This window comes from Myodes glareolus, chromosome 23 (genome assembly GCF_982192425.1).
Source record: "Myodes glareolus chromosome 23, mMyoGla1.1, whole genome shotgun sequence".
NCBI classification, from domain to species: domain Eukaryota; kingdom Metazoa; phylum Chordata; class Mammalia; order Rodentia; family Cricetidae; genus Myodes; species Myodes glareolus.
This window is the reverse complement of record NC_142048.1, coordinates 55,676,422-55,695,302: the sequence shown is the minus strand read 5'-3', so window position 1 is coordinate 55,695,302 and position 18,881 is coordinate 55,676,422. Positions and strand designations below refer to the sequence as shown.

Sequence of the window (18,881 nt, the reverse complement as noted above, 5' to 3'; positions counted from 1 at the left end):
GAGGAGGAGCCGGGCGCGCACGGCCGGGGCGCAGGGCAGGAGGAGGAGCCAGGCGGCGCGGGGCGGGGCGGCGTCCGGCCCAGCCATGGCGGACGAGGGCCCGCGGAAGGGCAGCGTCTCGGGTCTCATGGGCCGCACCAACGGCCTCACCAAGCCCGCGGCGTTGGCCGGTGGCCCTGCCAAACCGGGGGGCGCGGGCGGCTCCAGGAAGCTGGTCATCAAGAACTTCCGAGGTGGGTGCGCTCCGGTGAGGAGCGAACGGGGCGGCCCGCAGGTCGCGCGCTCGGACAGGGCCTCCTGGGGCTGCCCAGCCGGCCCTGTCCCCGCGCCCCGGCCCGCCTTGTTCCCGCACTGTCCTGTTCCGGCGCTCCAGCCTGACTTGTCCCTGCACCTCTTGCTCCGTCACGTCCCCGCGTTCCCAGCTGGCCCAGATCCCGCACCTCCTGGCTGGCCCTGCCGGGCCCTGCCTCGGTGCCCCGGCCTGTCTTGTCCCCGCGCGGCCGTTGACCCTCTCTCCCCACAGACAGGCCGCGGCTGCCTGACAACTACACTCAGGACACGTGGCGGAAGCTTCACGAAGCGGTCAAGGCCATCCAGAGCAGCACATCCATCAGGTACAACCTGGAGGAGCTGTACCAGGTGAGCGGCGGCGAGGGCCTGCGAGCACCAGGCTGTTTTCCTCCTCCCGCAGCCACGGTCGCCGACGCTAGGGAGGCCTGCCTGTTTGCCGGGAGCGGGGGGCGGGGGGGGGACACGACACGATCTGCGGCCCGAGCCTTCCCCCTGGGGGTGGGGGGGGACAAGCCACGGAGCCCTCGGTCAGCAGGTGTTTCTGTGGATCGCCGCCCTGGATTAGTGCTGTGTGTTGAGGCTTACTCAGGCTGCTTAGGTGTAAGTTTTCCCATCACCAGAAGAAAGGAGGTTGGGGGTGGGGGGGGCTAGAGCCATAGGGCTCCAGCAGTCTCCAGTGTTATCGGATCGACAGATTGTTACACATAAAACTCAGTCCGGCTCCACTTGCTAGTAAGGTCCCTGTGCCCACCCTCCCACCCCCGCCACTGTTATGTGGTTTGTTGCAAATAAGGTTTGCAGACAGAGTCGGGTAATTTTAATTGAAAGAGGGGGCAGTGGCTACAGCAGGAAAAGAAATCGTCAGAAGTACATTTTGCTATTTCAAGTAGACTTTCCTGTCATGTTTTATACAATAATTCTCGCTAAATAGTCTGCTATAGGTAACTATAAAGCATATAATTAACTACACTAGAGTCATGAACTTGCCAGTTTGTTTTATCCTGATTACAAAGTGGGTGTATTTAAAGCTACATAAAATACAAAAAGAAAAGTAAGCAATAGTACCGAAAAGAAACTGTTACATATTGAGCACTCCAAGTCCAAAATTTAGCTCACGTGTGGAAAAAGATCCCCAGCTGATCCCGTCTGATTGGCCTCAGGCAGAACACAATATATGCTAAAACTATTGTATAAAATTGCTTCAAGCTGGGGCCAGTGAGATGACACAGTGGGTAAAGCTCTTGTGGAACATGCTTGGCAGCCAGTGTTCGAACCTCAGAACCCTCAAACGGAGGGGAGAAAACAGTGGAGATGGCCTCTGGCTGCCAGACTCTTGCTGTGGCACAAGCTCCCATACATATGTGTCATGCACACACACAACGGTAAAAAAAAATAAAAATAGTCCTTCAAATTGTGTTCAAGGTGTATGAGATATGAATTAATTTTATGTTTAGATTTGAGTCCCACTTCCCAACTACATCATTATGCATATTCAGTTATCAAATTAGAAGGAAAAAAATCTAATCCAAAGCACTGCTGGTCCCAAGCATTTTGAATGCGGGACAACCCGCCTGTAGTGATAGATTGATGCATGTGGCTGTACCTTGTCTTGGGTTTGTGAGTTGATTGTTTATTGAGGAAGAGGGTTTTAAGATTTTGTTTTTAAGCATGTGTCTGTGTGTATGAATGGGGGTCAAGGGACTGGAGGCCAGAAGTTTAGGTGGTTGTGAGCCTCCTGACATAGGTGCTGAGAACCAGTCTCAGTCCTCATGTACTCTAACTACTGAGTCATCTCTCCAGGCCTCTACCCAACCCCCTTTTTTTGAGTGAGAGTCTTGCTACATAGTGCTAGCTGACTTAGTTACTCGCTTTGTATTCCAGCCTTGTCTGTAACTTACAGCAATCCTCCTGCCTCGGCTTCCCACTTGGTTGAATGTACTACCATGCCCCTGATAATTTTTTAAATAAACTTTCTTGAAGTATAATTTATATATAACTTGTGCTCCAGTAGGTTTTTTTTTTAGGGGCAGGGGAAGTTGACTGGTTTTATTTTTGAAGAGTTTCACTGTATATCACAGGCTACCCCAAACTCAAGGTATTCCTCCTGTGGGTTACAGACTTAAACTAACATACTTGTGCTAGTAGATTTTAATAGCATAGTACGCAGTTGTTTTGCTGCCCTGCCCCAATATAGACTGTTTCCATCCCCCACAGAGAACTGCAGGCCCTCCACCCCACCCCCGGCAGTCATTTCTCTGCTTTCAGTTACTCTGCCATTTCTATCCAAAGGAATCATGCATTTGTCTTCTTTTGTTATCTGGCTTTTACTTAGAATAGTGTTTTGCAGTTCACATGTGGTGCTAACAGTTTGGTGTTTTTTTTTTAATTTTTTTAAATGTGTTTTTACTTGAATAGAACTACATCACTTTCCCTCTTCCCCTTCCTCCCTTCACCAACCCCCAGCTCCCCTCTCTCAGATCCCTGCTGTACTTCCCCCAAGTGCATGTTGTTTTATTCCTGATTAGTGTGGATATAGTACAATTGATGTATTCATCAGGTAAGGGACCTTTGGGTGCCCAGTGGGAAACATTGCCAGCAAAGCTGCTGTGAGCATGGAATACATCTTGTGTGGGCCTGTGTTCTCATTCCTCCCAGGAAACTATCTCAAAAATCTTAAGAAGATGTGTGTTTCATTTCTTAAGAAACTGGCTGCTTTTCAAAGTGGCTGTACCGTTTTACACTCTGCCAGTAGTGTGAAGTCCTGTTTGCTCCACATTCTCACCAGCATTTGGTGCTGTCAGCTTTACCTGTGGTTTAATTTACGGTCCTACTGATATTAGGCATCTTTTCATACATTTATTGCTATATTCTGTACCCTTTTTGATGAAGTTAACTATTCAAACCTTTTGTTTGCTTGCTGCCTCCTCTTCACTCCTCTCCCTCCCTTTTTATCTCACTATGCAGCCTACTCTGGCTTCAAATTTATAACTTTTCTGCTTCAACCTCCCAAATTCTTTTGTTAACAGACATAAGCCAGTATGTCCAGCTTCATTTTTTAGATTATTTTCCTGTTACTATGTGTGATTTAGTATGGATTCTGCCAGATACAAGTTGCACATATTTTCTTCTAGTTCATAATTTACTCCTTAACTTTTAGATATATGTCCTTTGAAGAACAGTGATTTAAATTGTGAAGTCTAGTGTATCAGCTGTTCTTTTAGGTTGTGATTTTAGTATCTGCCTAAAAAATAAGAAAATAAATTTTTTTGCCATAGCTGAGAATAGTAGCATACTCCTGTAAACCCAGCAGGTTCAGAAGAGATTCAGGAATTCAAGGTCAGCCTCTTCTACTAGCCAGCTCTAGGCAAGCTATAGGACACCCTGTCTCAAAAACAAAACAAACAAACAAAAAAACACAAATCTTTGTCCTAATCTAAGATTTTATATTTCCCTAGTAGATATTTAGAATTAAAAATTTTACATTCGATCTGTGAGCTATAGCTTGTGGACTTTTGTGTGTATTGTAAGATATAAATCTACATGCAGTGTTGTCCCTGTAAATGTCCAGGTGCTGGGCATGTTGTTGCCCGACTGACTTTCTCAAAGACAAGACCAGCTGTCCATCTAGGAGTGGGTGTAGCGAGGTGTTAAATCAGACAGGGCTGGCTCCGCCTTGTGTTTCCACAGTCGTTTCAGCTGCTCTTGGTCCTCTGTCTTTAGGAATCTTAGAATCTGTTTTCTGGCTTCTTCCAAGAGGCCAGCTAAGGTTTTGATTGGGATTCTGGTGACTCTATTAGATGGTTTAGAGAGAACCGACTCAGCCTTAATGATAGAGAGCACTCTTTTGGGACTTTTTAAATATTTCTCAGCAATGTTTCTTGTTTCAATTATACAGATGTTACAAACTTTTTGTGCATTTTTTTAACTTATCTTAAGTTCTGATTTGTGATTTTTCACTGTTATATAGAAACACTGTTGACTTTTGTATATTGAAGTTGTCTTTCTAACTTGACAACCTTGTTTGTTTCTAGCTTTCTTGTAGATCCCATTGGGTCTTCTGCCCAGAGGATCACGTGTAACTAGAAAGCTTTTTTTTTTCCTAAATTTTGTGCCTATTATTTCTTTGCCTTGTCTTGCTGTATTGGCAAGAGCCTCTAGGACAGTGATTAGAAGTAAGAAAGCAGGGCACTTGTTTTACTCTGGGTCTCAGGAACATTTATTTTGCCGCTGTTGAGTGTAGTGCTACCACGTAGGCGGGTCCTTTCTGTTCCTGGTTAATGAAAGTATGTTTCAGCATCTCTTGAGGGACCATGTGGGTTTTGTCTCTTAGTTTGTCGGTTATGTTCATTATTTTCCCCCCTCTTTTGAGTATAAAGACAGTCTTGTATGTTTGGGTTATATCTTACTTGGCTGAAATGGAGTTTTGTTTGAGATATAGTCACACTATGTAGCCTTGAGTGGCTGTTCACTACATATATGTAGGCTAGGCTAGCCTCAAACTCCCAGAGATCCTCCTGCCTCTGCCTCCTGAGTGCTGCTGGAATTAAAGCGTCTGCCACTGTGCCCAGTTCTGTGGTCTTTTTATGTGCTGGGTTGAGTTGTTAATGTCTTGTAAAATTGTCTTACTGGATAATTTTGCTACTACATCTTTGATCAGTTTGCATGTCAAAGTAATGGTGGCTTTTTGGGTTTGAAATGAGTCTCCCTTCTTGTATACACTTGATGGCATTTCTTTCCTTAGATGTTTGAGGGGATTCCCTCGTGGAGCCACTCTATTTTCATTAGCATCACCATCATTGTTGCCACTTTATGTTTGTGGATTTTTTCCTGCGTGTATGTCTGGACACCACATTCCAAACCTAGTGTCCACAGGTCAGAAGGTGTCACATCTAGAACTGGGGCTACAGACAGTTGTGAGTTGCCATGTGGGTGCTGGATGTCAAACCTGGGTCCTCTGAAAGAGCAACTTCTAACTGCTGAGCCATCTCCATCTCAGTTTTCTTCATGGAAAGATTTTAAGTGCACAGTGATTGTCCCAAGTCCCCCTGAGACTACCAGCCCTCTTGTCTTCAGAGTCTAACCCAGCCATGCCTCCTTTGCTATTGCTGCCACTGGTGTGAGTTTCCCGCACACTTTGTCTTCTTCCTAAGGGCACAGTTGGGGTCATTCTGAAGGCTTTTTGAAGCTCTGCTTCATCTTTGGACACATAGACTCTCTTAGATGACTGTTGTTTCTTCCTGACCTGCAAACTCTGTGTTTTGGTTCTGGTTGATCCCATTAAGGGGAATCTGATAATCTTTGGCTGGATGTTCAACATTATAAATTCTAACTGATATGCCAGATATTCTTATATACTTTATTGTTAAAGTATTTGGAGACCATCTGGCCTTTTAAGTTTTGCTTTTAGGATCAGTTAGTCCAGAGCAGAGCAATGCTGTATCCAGGACTCCAACACTGAAGCAGAGCTTCCTAGGACCCTGACTGTAGTTTCCAGTTGTTCTAGGCCCCGTGTGAACTCTGCCACTGTTTCCTCCACCCTTCTAGATGGTTCTTTCCTTGACATTTATAGTTTTCTCACCCTTTGTTGCATATTGGGAGACTTTATCTCCCCTGCAGGCCCACATCTCCTGACTCAGGGTCCTGCATGCAGCCTGGAAACTGGGTAGGAAGCTCCAACAGCTGGCGCCTCTCTCCACAATTCCTAGAGTAAAAAGGACATCCAAAAAGCCCAAGAATCTTCAAGTCCCTGTCTATTCCTTCCTGTGCCTCTTTATCCATGTCCTGGGTCCTCTGCATACTTTCTAACTGATTCTTGTTAACTACTAACTGGCCCAGCCCCCTGATTCAAGGTTAACTTTATTAACACGGTCTCAGGGTGTCACCATGTGATCGAATATCCCACAACAGATCGGTATTGCTCTATTACCACTTTGAGTAAGTCGTGCATTAGTATAGGGTAAATTCAATACAGAAGCAGAGAATCTACCCTCTCTGACCACCAGAACCTGCCCTCTTCTAGCAGCCCTGCTCAGCACTCAGTAGCTGTGTGTGTTTAGCTCTTTCCTCAATCTTTTTTTTTTTGTTTGTTTGGTTTTTGTTCTTTGTTTTTCAAGACAGGGTTTCTCTGTAGCTTTGGAGCCTGTCCTGGAACTAGCTCTTGTAGACCAGGTTGGCCTTGAACTCACAGAGATCTGCCCACCTTGCCTCCTCCCAAGTGCTGGGACTAAAGGTGTGCACCACCACCGCCCGGCTAAATAGATCTGGAAGACTGTGGTAGGTGCATGTCTCCTGAGAGACTTCTAGTTTCCTGTTGCCCGCATTTGAGTCCTGATTTCGTTCTACATTGTCACTCAGGTGGGCATCTAGTGAGGTCCAGTATCCCAGCACTGTTCCAGGTGGAATGGGGTGAGGAAGGGAAGTAGGAGACAGCAAGCCTGTGCGTGACCATCCTTGCCCTAGAAAGTGTCACCAGTCCTGAGCTGCTGGGTCTGGGCAGCATGCCTTGCTGGTCTTCCGCTATGAGTTCAGAGTCATCCTGGGGCCCCACCCTGCCACATCTGTATGTCTCTTTGTCATGGCTGGGTCCTGATGTAGCTAGGTGTGTGGCAGTTTCCTGAGGGCTTGCCAGGCAGTTGGGCTTGTTTCCCTTGCGTCATTTTTGTCAGTGAATTAGTGACATGGTCCACGATTTCTTGCTTCTATTTCCGGTGACTTCAGCTCCAGTCCAAGAACCTCTGCATGAATTTGAATTTAGGAAACCTACAGCTGGCTGCTGTCCCTCATTTCGTTCTTCACCTGAGGGCCTAGACAGGGCCATAGGAAACATTGCTCATTGTTTCAGTAGCGTAAGCACATGCAAGTGATGCTTGAGAGAGCAAGTGGACAGACAGCACTGGACACCACAGCCCACGCTTGCTGGCATCCGGTGCTCTGACTCAGCCACAGTCTGTTAGTCTGGGACAGTAGTAGTCCGCTATGAGGAGTGACCCTGGGGCTATATGAGCAGCATTTTTTAGGAATGGATTGATATGAGTAACAACTGTGAACTGGGACAAGCAAAATCCAAAATCTACCACATCCACCTTTGGTTGTTAGACTAAATCTTACTTCTCTGAAGTGGCTCTTTTAAATGCCCACAGCACAGTGTCGGTCAGGAATCATAGTTCTTCTACCCTCTACTCATGGTAGGTGGAGTCCCTGCCATGCTTGAGAAGGAATTCTGCTCCCCTCCTGTTACTGCCCTGGTTTCACATGGTCATTTTCAAGATAAATAAATGTGTGTCCTACCTCAGCCTAGAGAATCAGAAAATGGCCATAAGCTCCAAACCTGCTTTAGAATTCTGGTACTGCTGTGCGGCCTGATAGAGAAGCCACTGGACTGGGCAGAGCTGGAGGCTTGAGGTGCTGGGCCCCCCAAGTGCTGGGGATAACAAGTGTAGCACAGCGTCAGTCCGTCATGCTCACACAAGTGCGGGAAGTGCCCATTGTTCCGGGCGTGCTTGTAGGTCACTGAAGTACCCAGTGACATCTGACGATCACCTTCTCCCTCTGTTGCAGGCTGTTGAAAACCTTTGTTCTCACAAAGTCTCCCCAACACTCTACAAGCAGCTGCGCCAGGTCTGCGAAGACCACGTCCAAGCCCAGATCCTCCCATTCAGAGAATATCCTTTCTGTGCTTTGTGCTCGGGAGGTTTGTTCATTACACACGTCTCTAAAATGGGATAAAGGACAATTGGAGATCCTTAATATTTAAGGAATAAGTTTTAAGTCCTCTTTTATAGAACAAAGTGCCAAAGTTTGTTTCATAACTCATTATAATAGATTTTTAAGTGAAATTTGTAACATCTGAATGACTGGGGTAAACAGCCTCTACTTAAGCATCTAGTTGGAGAATTTAGAGAAATTTCTAAACATTCCTTAAAACTGAAATTCTGTCCTTTTAATGAAAACCGTTTGTATTCATTTTCTATAACATGTGACAAGTCCTACAAATGTGGCTGCTTCAAACATACCCGGTTTGTGTTTGGGGTTGTTTCTGTCAGGAATCAGGGTTCAGCCCCATGGTTTCCTAGCTCGTTGTCTCACAGGCCCAAGTCAGTTGTGAGGAAGGCTGTCTCATCTGAGGGTCTTTCCTGGTTCCTGCAGGAGGGTAGCTGTAGGAAAGGATCCCTACTTACCATCAGGCCGTGGGTTCAGCTTAACCCGAGAACTGTGCTCAGATGCTTGCTGCATCCAGTTCCTCCTGCTGGGTTGTGTGCTATTGTGGGCAGGCAGGAGAACCTGCCTGTCTGGTCTAAGACAACACCTCCCAGAACACGACCAGACAAAGGAGTAGTGGCTGTGGTGTTCAGTTGAAGAAGGGAATTATTCAGGCATGCGCTATACACAGCGCTGGGCAGAGGACAGTGTAGAGTCTGCTGCCATGTCATCTTGTGACTTAGGCACACAAGGACATCTGTATGACCTGGCCCAAGCCCGTTGCCAGTTTTAGGACACAAACGTCATGTGTGAATTCCATGCTGACTTCTTTGGCTCCATGCTTTAGTGAATAAAACAAATCTCAACATCTGCCTATTGAAGACTTTCTCCGGGTTCAGGAAATCTTTTTCTTCCTGTGACTCTCATCAAAGGAAACATGGTCCTGCCCTCTGTACAGACCCTGTTAATGCAGAGCAGCAAGCAAGCAGTGTCGCTGGATGTTGAGGCCTTTAGGTTTCTGCTACATACGCGTCTATCAAGATCCTCTCTATTCTCTTGCACGTGTTCTGATTGTACAAGATCACGGTGACCACACACCCTGGAGGAGAACCTGCCAGCATGCACTCTTATCTCAGGAGATATCTGTGAGTCTTATGGAGCCCCTACACCATTCAGAGTACTGGAGTAGCCTGACATGTGGGCCGAGTGACACTAGATGGTCAGCAGCCGTGTTGTAGGACAGCAGTACCCATCAGGGTCAGCTCATACTGTTTTGTTCTAATCCCACTTTGCTGGAAACCATTTTTTGATTGCCTGCTTTAATTATCCTCCTGCCAGTTAATCCCACTCTGGGGGGTGACCAAAATGGTCACATATTTAGCAAGTCTTTGTTTCCTACCCCATGGTGGATTATAGAAAAGTGACTGTGCCTCATTTCTACCCTTCAAGGGATTCTGGCTCCAGGGTAGAGCCAAGGAAGGATGCTGTTCCTTGGTAACAAGCCAGGATGATAAGAGTCACGATTTGTTTACAGAAGGAAAAGGCACTAACACATTAGATGCCTTAGTGACAATGTGTCTTGAACCCAGACACATGCAGCTGACAGCAGCAGGACAGAAACCAGGGGCTGGAGCCCGGGAGGATACCACTGAATTGGGCCTCGAAGGACAGTGGGATGTAACCAGACAGAGTGAACATGAGTGAGTGCAAAGTGTGTTCTTAAGAACTGTGCACAGGCTGGATGGTGGTGGCACACCTTTAATCCCAGCACTTGGGAGGCAGAAGCAGACAGGTCTCTGGGAGTTCGAGGCCAGCCTGGTCTATAGCGCAAGTTCGTTGCAGGACAGGCACCAAAGCTACAGAGAAACGCTATCTCGGGGGAAAAAAAAAAACAACCAAAAAAACTGCACAGTCTGATGTGCAGTCCAGGTCACAGGCTGCATTTGGTTCTGGATATGCCATCACAGAGTTGCACTTCAAGCTGTACAAGTCACTGAGATTACTTACAGGTTTCTAAGCAAGAGCTCAACCAAATTTCATATGAAGATCTATTGGGCAGAATGATGGGACAATCTAGAACTGTGGCCAACATGCAGCCTAAAACCTTGACCGGCCAACACATTTCCAAAGTGGCTGTTATGTGTTGCCGGGCATCAAACTAGGTTCTGGAAACATTGTGAGTAACACAGGATTCTCCCTTAAGGCGTCCCTCTAATGGAGATAACAAAGATAGGCTTTTGTGTAGCAAAAGGCCGTGTGCACTTCTGGACATAAAGGAAGACTAACCCACCTACCTGAGAAGGGATGTGCCAGGGGAGAGGAGATGGTGCTGTTGGGCGGCTTATACAGAAACGTGGCAGGCAGAGTGAGACAAGCCCAGAGGCAAGGATCAGCAGTTGCTGCCACTGGCTTCCAGAAGAGAAAAGCCAAAGAAGGAAGGCTCACCTGTGACCTGACGTGTGGCTTGCCCCATGTTGTGCTCAGAGTTCTGCAGTGCAATTTTGGCCAATGGGGAGAATGGTAATTAAATAGCCCTAAATAGATCGATGTGAGATGATTGTTCTCGACCTGATTGAGATGCTGCAGCCAAGCTGAATGACCCTGGGGATTGACACTCAGATAGCAGTGGACACCTCTGGAATATACACAATGTATTTTTGCTTTCCTTTAAATGGTCTTTGTGATTGGCAGTTTTTTTTATGGAGTGTCATAGCATTCTTCTTGTTGGATTTTATTGTACCATGAAGGGCGTACCTCACTTTCATGGATGGTTTGTGTCCTTTGCATGGATTGAAATGAGACAAGAATGGCTACCACAAAGCTGCCTCAGCAGAAGCCACAACAGACCCTCCTGTCAGCTATGCATCTCATTGCCTAGACTTACTCACCTCTGGCACTGTGGTGATGCTGTAAGCCTTGCATCCTGGAATTGACTGAATTCTAGCAGGTTGCATAGGATCTTGGTAAATACCTACTCTGTGATACTAGTTCACTCTATGGTGCTTTTTCTCATGGAAAATATCAACAAATGGTTGATGAAGATGCCTGTTTAAATTAATTAACAGAGTTCTTTCCTTAAAGAACATTGACATTGAACCCTTACATCTTAATACTGGGCCAGGTACAACTCCTCCATGGTTATTAGTGATGCCTGAGCTTCCAGGTAGCAACAGAAGATGGACTAGTGTCAGTTTAACTCCGTTTTAAGCTTGAAGGCCCATGCAGGCTCACTGCCACACAGCTCCAGCTGGCAGTGTGAATGCAGTAGGGACTGTGCAGATCGGCAGGCTTGTGGCATCTCTCAACCTGCTGGATGTCCTGTGGCCGGCCTTGGTCTTGCTTTGCACAAATAGAGGTCTGGCATATTTTACCACTATAGAAGCATTCTCCCGGGGTAATGTGCTAGCCACAGAACTGACAGGCTTTTTCTCTGACTGTCTAAGCTTGTGAATTGTGAATATGCTTCCTGAGATTAGAAGGCAAGAACTAGACCTCTTTGACCTACTATGGTTATGGCCACCTGCACAGATGTGCCTGTGACCTCACTGTCTCCCTAAGCATTCTCTTCCCCTCCTGCCTCTGCCAGCTGCCCTTGACTGACTGAAGGTCTGCTGTGGCAGAATTACCAAGTTTCTCCTTGGTCTGGATGCGCTGTTTCCTCGTGGGAACTCATTGACATGGATGGTGCCGTGTGCTAGTAAGTGGCAGACAAGACTACAGCACAGGACCCCAGTGCTTCCCACGTACGTGGGCTGCTTTTTCTGTATTAGGAAGCTCAGAGAGCAAATGAAAATCCTTCTCTAGAAACCCACTTTCAGATAGCTTTATTTTAAAACTGTATTTTGCGCATTTTTTTTTAAAAAAAAAAAAAGTATGTCCTAGGAGCTAGAGAGGTTGCTCATTGATAAAAGTTCTTGGTGCTCTTGCCGTGGACCCAAGTTCAATTTCCAGAACAGCTCACTTCAGCTCTATCCAGGTGATGTGACACCTCTGCCTTCTATGGGTACTGGCACCAACACACACATACATACCAGTAAAAAAATTAAATCACTTAAGAAAAAAATCTAAAATTTTAAAAAATAAGTGGAACTGGAGAGATGGCTCAGCAATTAAGAGCACTTGCTGCTCATTCAGAGGACTGGGGTTTGGTTCCCAGAACCCACACAGTGGCTCACAACCATCCATAACACCAGTTCCAGGAGATCTGATGTCCCTTTCTGTTCTCTTCTGGGCACTACATATATGTACACATATATACATACATACACACATGCATACATACGTACATATGTAGTATGTACATAAATTAGAGAATATCCTAATAGCAACTTCCAGGCCATCCAGAGAACATAATGAGACCCTAGCTCACAAAAAAAAAAGTGTGTGTATGTATGTGTATACTGGCACATGCCTGTAATATCTGAGGACACTGAGGCAGAGGACCTCAAGTTCAACACCAGCATAGAATATATGTCAATATCCTGACTCAAAAACAGACAAGCACAGTGTGGTGGCTAACACCTGAAATCCCAACATGCGGAAGACTGGGAAAGGAAGATTGCTTCATTTAAGGCCAGTCTTGGCTAGAATGAGACCGTCCCAAAAGCACACATGCAACATACATGTGTACATTTAGAGTCTAGCTGAGTGCATAATTTGGTCATGAATACAACTTGATGTTAGTATTCTGAGCTTTTACTTTTACTGGGCAAACCACTACCACTCTTGAGCTGCCAGCTCCCTGCTAGACACTTTTATACACACGTTGACTATGGGACACTCAGGCCACACCAGACACAAGTTCTAGAAGGTCCATCGTGGAGTTATGTTCGATCCTGACCCTCGGTAGCTGAAATCTGGACACCCAGATGAGGCACATTCCTGGTTGTTTGTGTCAGCTGGCAGGAATGGAAAGTAACCCTGCAGAGAAGGGAGGAGAGAATGGAAGCCAAAGTGGAGCAGTGAGAGACAGATCCAAGGGGATGGGATGAGTCAGGTAGGTTGCTACAGAAGGAAATGAGGTGATAGTGGGCAGAGGCTAGGAACCCACTCGTGGCTTGGGAGTTGCAGGTCTCTGTCAGCCTTTTTGTAAACTGGCTTATAAGCCTGTTTCCTGGAGGCTGGAAGTCCAAGACCCAGGCACGAGTAGACTCCTGGTAAAAGCTTTCTGCTTAGTGGAGAGTGAGGTGTCCATGATACCTCTTGGTACTATTGCCTTGGGACTAGGTTTTCACTGCGGATTTAGAGAACACAAGTGTTCAGACTATAGTGTAACTTAGACTAGATAATGGTGTAATGGTCATACTTTCCGTGTTACTAGAAGGACATCTGGGAAGGGTACTGAGATTGAAAGTTGTAAAAACATGGAACGGACTGGTGTGTTTGAAGTTTCCTTAGCAGATCCGCACAGACTCGCTAGACAGCGTTTTATTTCTAAAGAAGATTAACACATGCTGGCAAGACCACTGTAGACAAATGGTAAGTTTGCAGCCCTTCGCCAGCCCTGCTTCTCCATCCATGGGTGCTATTAGTAATGCCTGTGTTGGCTCACTCACACCTGCCTTAACCTGCCTTTCCACCAACTTAAGGCCTGAGGTCAGGGGCCTTCACTACAATTGAACAGGAGAGTAGGGTGGGGAGGAGTGCTGGCCAGCTCTGCCTCCAGGTCAGCAGTCAGTGTGTGCATGTAGAAAGAAGCGCCTTAAGTTCTCAAAGGAAACTCCAAATGTCTAGCTGCAGTTTGGCGTGGGTTCCAGCCCCTCACTGTAATTAGATGGCAGAAGTTTAGGCTGTGATGGTGTCTAACTTGTCTTCACACATGTGAGTTTTTGTGTGGCCCAGCTGTTGGCTTCTTCAAGTAGCCTGAGTGCTTGCTTTCTAGAGATGAGGAGCAGGTGATGAGCATTTTGAGCCATGTGGATGTGAAAACAACAATGTCTATTAGGGACAGTGTTCTCAAATATCAGCAGCCTCTGCAGAAAGTGGAATCAGTCCCAGCTGGTAAATGCAGGGCTTCAGCAGCAAGGGTAGAAAGGACAGCTCACTGCCTGTGCTTTTGCTGTCCTTGCAACAGAGCACTCTCTGGAGCCCTAGCCTCAACACCATGTAGCAAGATTTAACTTAGAAAATTTAAGCCAGGAAGGGGGGTCCTGCATGTGTCTGTAATCACGTTTAGGAGGTAGAAACAGGAAAATAAGGAGTTTAAGGCCATGAAACCCCATCTCAAAACAAAACAAAACAACGCAGCAGCAACAACAAAAAAAAGAAAAAAACAAGAAGGACTAGTTTAGTACTTAGCCATCCAAAGAGCATCATTGTGCCATCTGTTAGGAGATAATTAAATTTCAAAGATCATTGAAGTTAAATGCTTTAAAATTCCTGTAGTCTGGGCTGAAAAATACCAGAAGAAAAAGTTAAATTTATAAAAATTGGGACTTGATGTGTGAGGGCTTTCCATCAAGAAGTGATTGTTACATCCAAGACAGCTAATGTAAGGACGGTCCGGAAAGTCTGATCTCAAGTGGTCGGTGCATGACTGAGCATGGGAACGGGGGTGTGAGTGCTGCTCCTTTCTGGTCTTCAGATCATGATCAGAAGCATCTTCCTGTTTCTGGATCGCACCTATGTCCTCCAGAACTCCATGCTGCCTTCTATCTGGTGAGTGCCCTCCCAGTCTGACAAGCCTTGCTGCCTTCTCTCGGGTGGAGTGGCCCTTTTCAAATCTCCTAGGCTACCAGCTGAGGAGTAGAGAGGAGGTTGCTGGGAACAGTGCAGGAAAAAGGAAGCGATCCAGAGGGAGCAGATGTAGTGGTGGTTCCCACAGCGTTGACAACTTTTGTGACTTGTCCAAGAAGAATGATGAGCCATGGGTCAGAGACAGCAGATTCACACAAAAGCAATCGATTGTTGGGTGCCTATGTGACATGTACCTCATTACCTCCTCGGGATGGTCAGCTTGACCTATCCAGGAAATAACCTCATTTAGGGTAGAGACACTGTCATCCTGGACTAGAGGCCTTTCCAAGCTCTGGGTATAACCAACAAATAGCAGTTTGGGGCAGGTGCATGTGAAGCTTCTGAAGCATCCAAGGCTGACCTGAAGCCTTACTCTGCTTTCTACCTGTCAGGGACATGGGCCTAGAGCTGTTCAGGAACCACATCATCAGCGACAGAATGGTGCAGAGTAAGACCATTGATGGGATCCTGCTGCTCATTGGGCGTGAGAGAAGCGGTGAGGCTGTGGACAGGAGCCTGCTCCGGAGTCTGCTGAGCATGCTCTCAGATCTCCAGGTGAGGCTTTGGTCTTGATTGTGTGTGAGCCACTGCAGGTGCCAGCCGCAAAGTAAACACAGGCTTCATAAAGTGAATTGAAGATACGGTTATCTAGTCCTTAAGGAGAGAATGCCTGAAGCTAATGCTACACTACACAAGGAGCCATGGAGGAAAAGATTGATAAGTATGGCTGTATGTTAGTTTCGGCGGGGCGGTGGTGGCGCACGCCTTTAATCCCAGCACTCAGGAGGCAGAGGCAGGCGGATCTCTGTGAGTTCGAGGCCAGCCTGATCTATAAGAGCTAGTTCCAGGACAGGATCCAAAGCTACAGAGAAACCCTGTCTCAAAACAAAACAAAAAATTAGTTTCTATGGAAAATATACCATAAACAAAGGTAAACTCAATTGCCAAGGTACAAAGGCAAACAAATAAACATTAGTGTTGAGCAGATAGGGCCCTGGCCTGGCAGGAAAAGTTTTCCAAAGATCAGTGGCACATGATGACCACAAACTTCAGCCTGCTGACTCAGAAAGGGGGGCCCTTAGTGCTTGAAAAGGCAGGCTCCTGCATGAAGCGCGTCAGTAACTGCTCATTCCCTAGGTATATAAAGACTCGTTTGAACTGAAGTTCTTGGAAGAGACTAACTGTCTGTATGCTGCAGAAGGCCAGAGGCTGATGCAAGACAGGGAGGTGAGATGTGTGACCAACTGTCTTTGCTTTAACCCCATCAGGGAGCCATTCACAAGGATTGCAGTCTTTCCTGTGTACACATTTATCAGTCTCCTCAAGTCCTCAGGGATGGACTGCTTGTTGTAGAAGAAGTTCATTCCTTTCCCTTAGGAGATTTGTCCTTTTATTTTTCCCTTCCCACCCCCACCCCCCAGTGGTTTCTGAAATAACAAAGGAGCACGTGTCTAAGCGAGAGGATAAAGTATAAATCCTAAATATGGAAGACAAACAATTAAGAATCAAAAATTTTCATCTCTGTAAAGCACTGGTAAAGAATTATCTCCAAGCCAGGCAATGGCAGTGCATACCTTTAAGCCCTTGGGAGGCAGAGGCAGGTGGACTTCTATGAGTCCAAGGCCAGCCTGGTCTACAAGCAAGTTCCAGAACAGCCAGAGCTACACAGAGAAACCCTGTCTCCAAAAAAAATTCTCTCCAAAAATGCATGTGTAATAAATAACACATGTGATATTGCATATGTAATACCACTATCACCCCACCCTGTTGGGCAGCTTCCGAGGTCCTGGAGTTAAGTCCTGAAGGGAGCCCTGAGCTCAGACATGGTAACCTGCTCCTTGTAAGGTGGCCCAGCCTGTCAGAGCAGAATTCAGCTGCAGCAGGGCTAGCAGGTGCCAGCCCTGAGGACTGTTCACCCCAGACAACTGACATCTGTTTGCAATCTGGCACAGGGGAGGTCTCACCTCTGACAGCTTCCTGTGTGAGTGCCAGGTTGCCAGTAGGCTTTGGACTTTCTACCCAGATACTACTAGTGACTCACCCTATGGGCCCTAATTTTAGAGGTGGCTCACAGCTTGCTGGTTGTCACTCACATAGCTCTCATCCTGCCCAACCCTGGTCATCTAGTAATATTCAACTTGAAGGTGTTCACTGCTTTTTCAATCCTATGAGGAAATCTTTTTATCAATAATGTGAGAAATCCTTTGTCATTGATGTGTTAATTTTTTTTGGAAGGTTCCAGAATATCTTAACCATGTGAGTAAGCGTCTAGAAGAGGAAGCAGACCGAGTGATCACTTACTTAGACCACAGCACACAGTAAGCACTGTCCTTGAATCCATTTCAGTTTCTCACAGGCCACATCTTTCTTGCTCCATATTGAAAGAGGTTGGCGGTGGTGGTGCACACCTTTATCCCAGCACTCGGGAGGCAGAGGCAGGCGGATCTCTGAGGTACCTCAAACTCACCCAGGACTCTGAGGTTACTCTAGTCACGAGACCATGCTTTGCTTGTGATCCGTCTGTGCTCAGCAATTATAAACTGTGTTTCTTACCACATGCTGTCACGAGTGGTCTGTTCAAGGACAGTGACACCCTTAGCATCTGAGTGCTTTGTTTGCCTGATAGAACTTCACTGAATATGAGACTCTAAACTCACTTAGAAGCTTTTTGTTTTTAAAGATTTATTTTTATTACTTTAATTGTGTGCAGTATGTGGGTATATGCTTGTGAGTACCAGTGCCTGAGGAGTCCATGGGTCTTGAGTCCCCTAGAGCTGGGGTTATACATGATTATGAGCCACCTGATGTGAGTGCTGGGTACTCTGGCCTCTGCAAGAGCAGTGCACACGCTTAACTAAGTCATCTCCGTCCCCTAGTTACAAGGTTATATTGGATGCGTTATATGCTATAGTTCTTATGATACAGTACATTTTCCCCCTCTTTTCATTCATCTTTTTCCTCTAGATTTTGGGTTGATGAGCAGCTAGGGAAATGAGAGAGCATGTGCATTTGTGCGAAATATGTTTTATTTACTGCTGTGAGGAGACGGAAACAGGGAGGGGCACAAAGGGGAAATGGTGAACCATGCGAAGCTCCAGTCCTTGTGGAGTTTGGGACAAGAGGAAGGAAGGGGTCAGACTCTCAGGAGACGTAGCATGGGAGTTCAGGATGTGTTCTTCCTTTCCGGTGAGGGATGCCATAGGTCCTAGTCCAGAGCCGAGCTGGGGGAATGTTTGGTTGCTTGGAGATATTGATGTGCTCATCATACTTTCACTTGATAGGGAGAAAAGTCAGAGGTGGCCACAGGAGGCTTCCAGAGGGCCGCCCACATCTCTGAATTCCATTTTCATGGAGGCTGGGATCTGAATCCTGCCATAGGTGCTGTGAGATTTAAATAGATTAAAAAGTTCCTTATAGAAGTCTGGGCATAGTGATACACACTGTTAATCCTAAAGCTCAAGAGGCAGAGGCAGGGGGATCTCTGTGAGTACAAAGCCATTCTGGTCTACATAGCAAGTTTTAGGCCAGTCAGGGCTGCACACTGATACTCTGTCTCAAAAAGAAAAGATATGCTGCTAAGCCTCACTGCCTGAGTTCAATACCCTGGACTCCTTTTTTATTTTTTGTAGTTTTGTTTGTTTGGTTTGCTTTGGTTTTTTGAGGCAGGGTTTCTCTGTGTAACAGTCCTGGCTGTCCTGGAACTCACTCTATAGACCAGGCTGGCCTCAAACTCACAGAGATCTACCTGCCTCTGCCTCCCGAGTGCGCCACCACTGCCTGGACAGTATGTTGGACTCCTGGAGGTTTCCTCTGGCATCCACACGTGCTGTGGTGTGTGCACAGCACACAATTTAAACATTGGTATTGGGCCTTGGACTCCAGTGTCCTCCTTAGTTTATAAACTCTAAAGGAAGCCTTGGGAAAGGTAAACAGTCTCTGTGATCTTCTGAAAAGAAAATATGTGTTATGAATAAAAAAGAGCCAGGAAGTTGGGTGTGGTGGGACACACCTGAAATCCCAGCACTTGGGAGACCAAGGAAGACATGGATCTTTATGAGCTCAGGACTGACTTGGTCTTTGTGAGGAGTTCCAGGACAGACCCTGTCTGGGGGACGGGGGAGCCAGGAAGATCATGTCTGTACCTGTGACTGCAGTGG

General features: G+C 46.5%; 1 protein-coding gene across 1 annotated transcript in view; it reads left to right on the top strand.

Moving 5' to 3' along the window:
• The first annotated feature begins 68 nt into the window (after positions 1 to 68).
• Cul4a (cullin 4A) overlaps positions 69 to 18,881 on the top strand; it is a 39,282-nt gene continuing 20,469 nt past the window's right edge. Inside the window, exons 1-8 of the mRNA XM_087900826.1 lie at positions 69 to 233; positions 524 to 639; positions 7,849 to 7,953; positions 13,399 to 13,467; positions 14,573 to 14,646; positions 15,117 to 15,279; positions 15,862 to 15,951; positions 16,960 to 17,042. Of these exons, the coding sequence (XP_087756952.1) occupies positions 86 to 233; positions 524 to 639; positions 7,849 to 7,953; positions 13,399 to 13,467; positions 14,573 to 14,646; positions 15,117 to 15,279; positions 15,862 to 15,951; positions 16,960 to 17,042 (848 nt within the window). The 5' untranslated portion in view covers positions 69 to 85. The remainder of the gene's footprint in view (positions 234 to 523; positions 640 to 7,848; positions 7,954 to 13,398; positions 13,468 to 14,572; positions 14,647 to 15,116; positions 15,280 to 15,861; positions 15,952 to 16,959; positions 17,043 to 18,881) is intronic.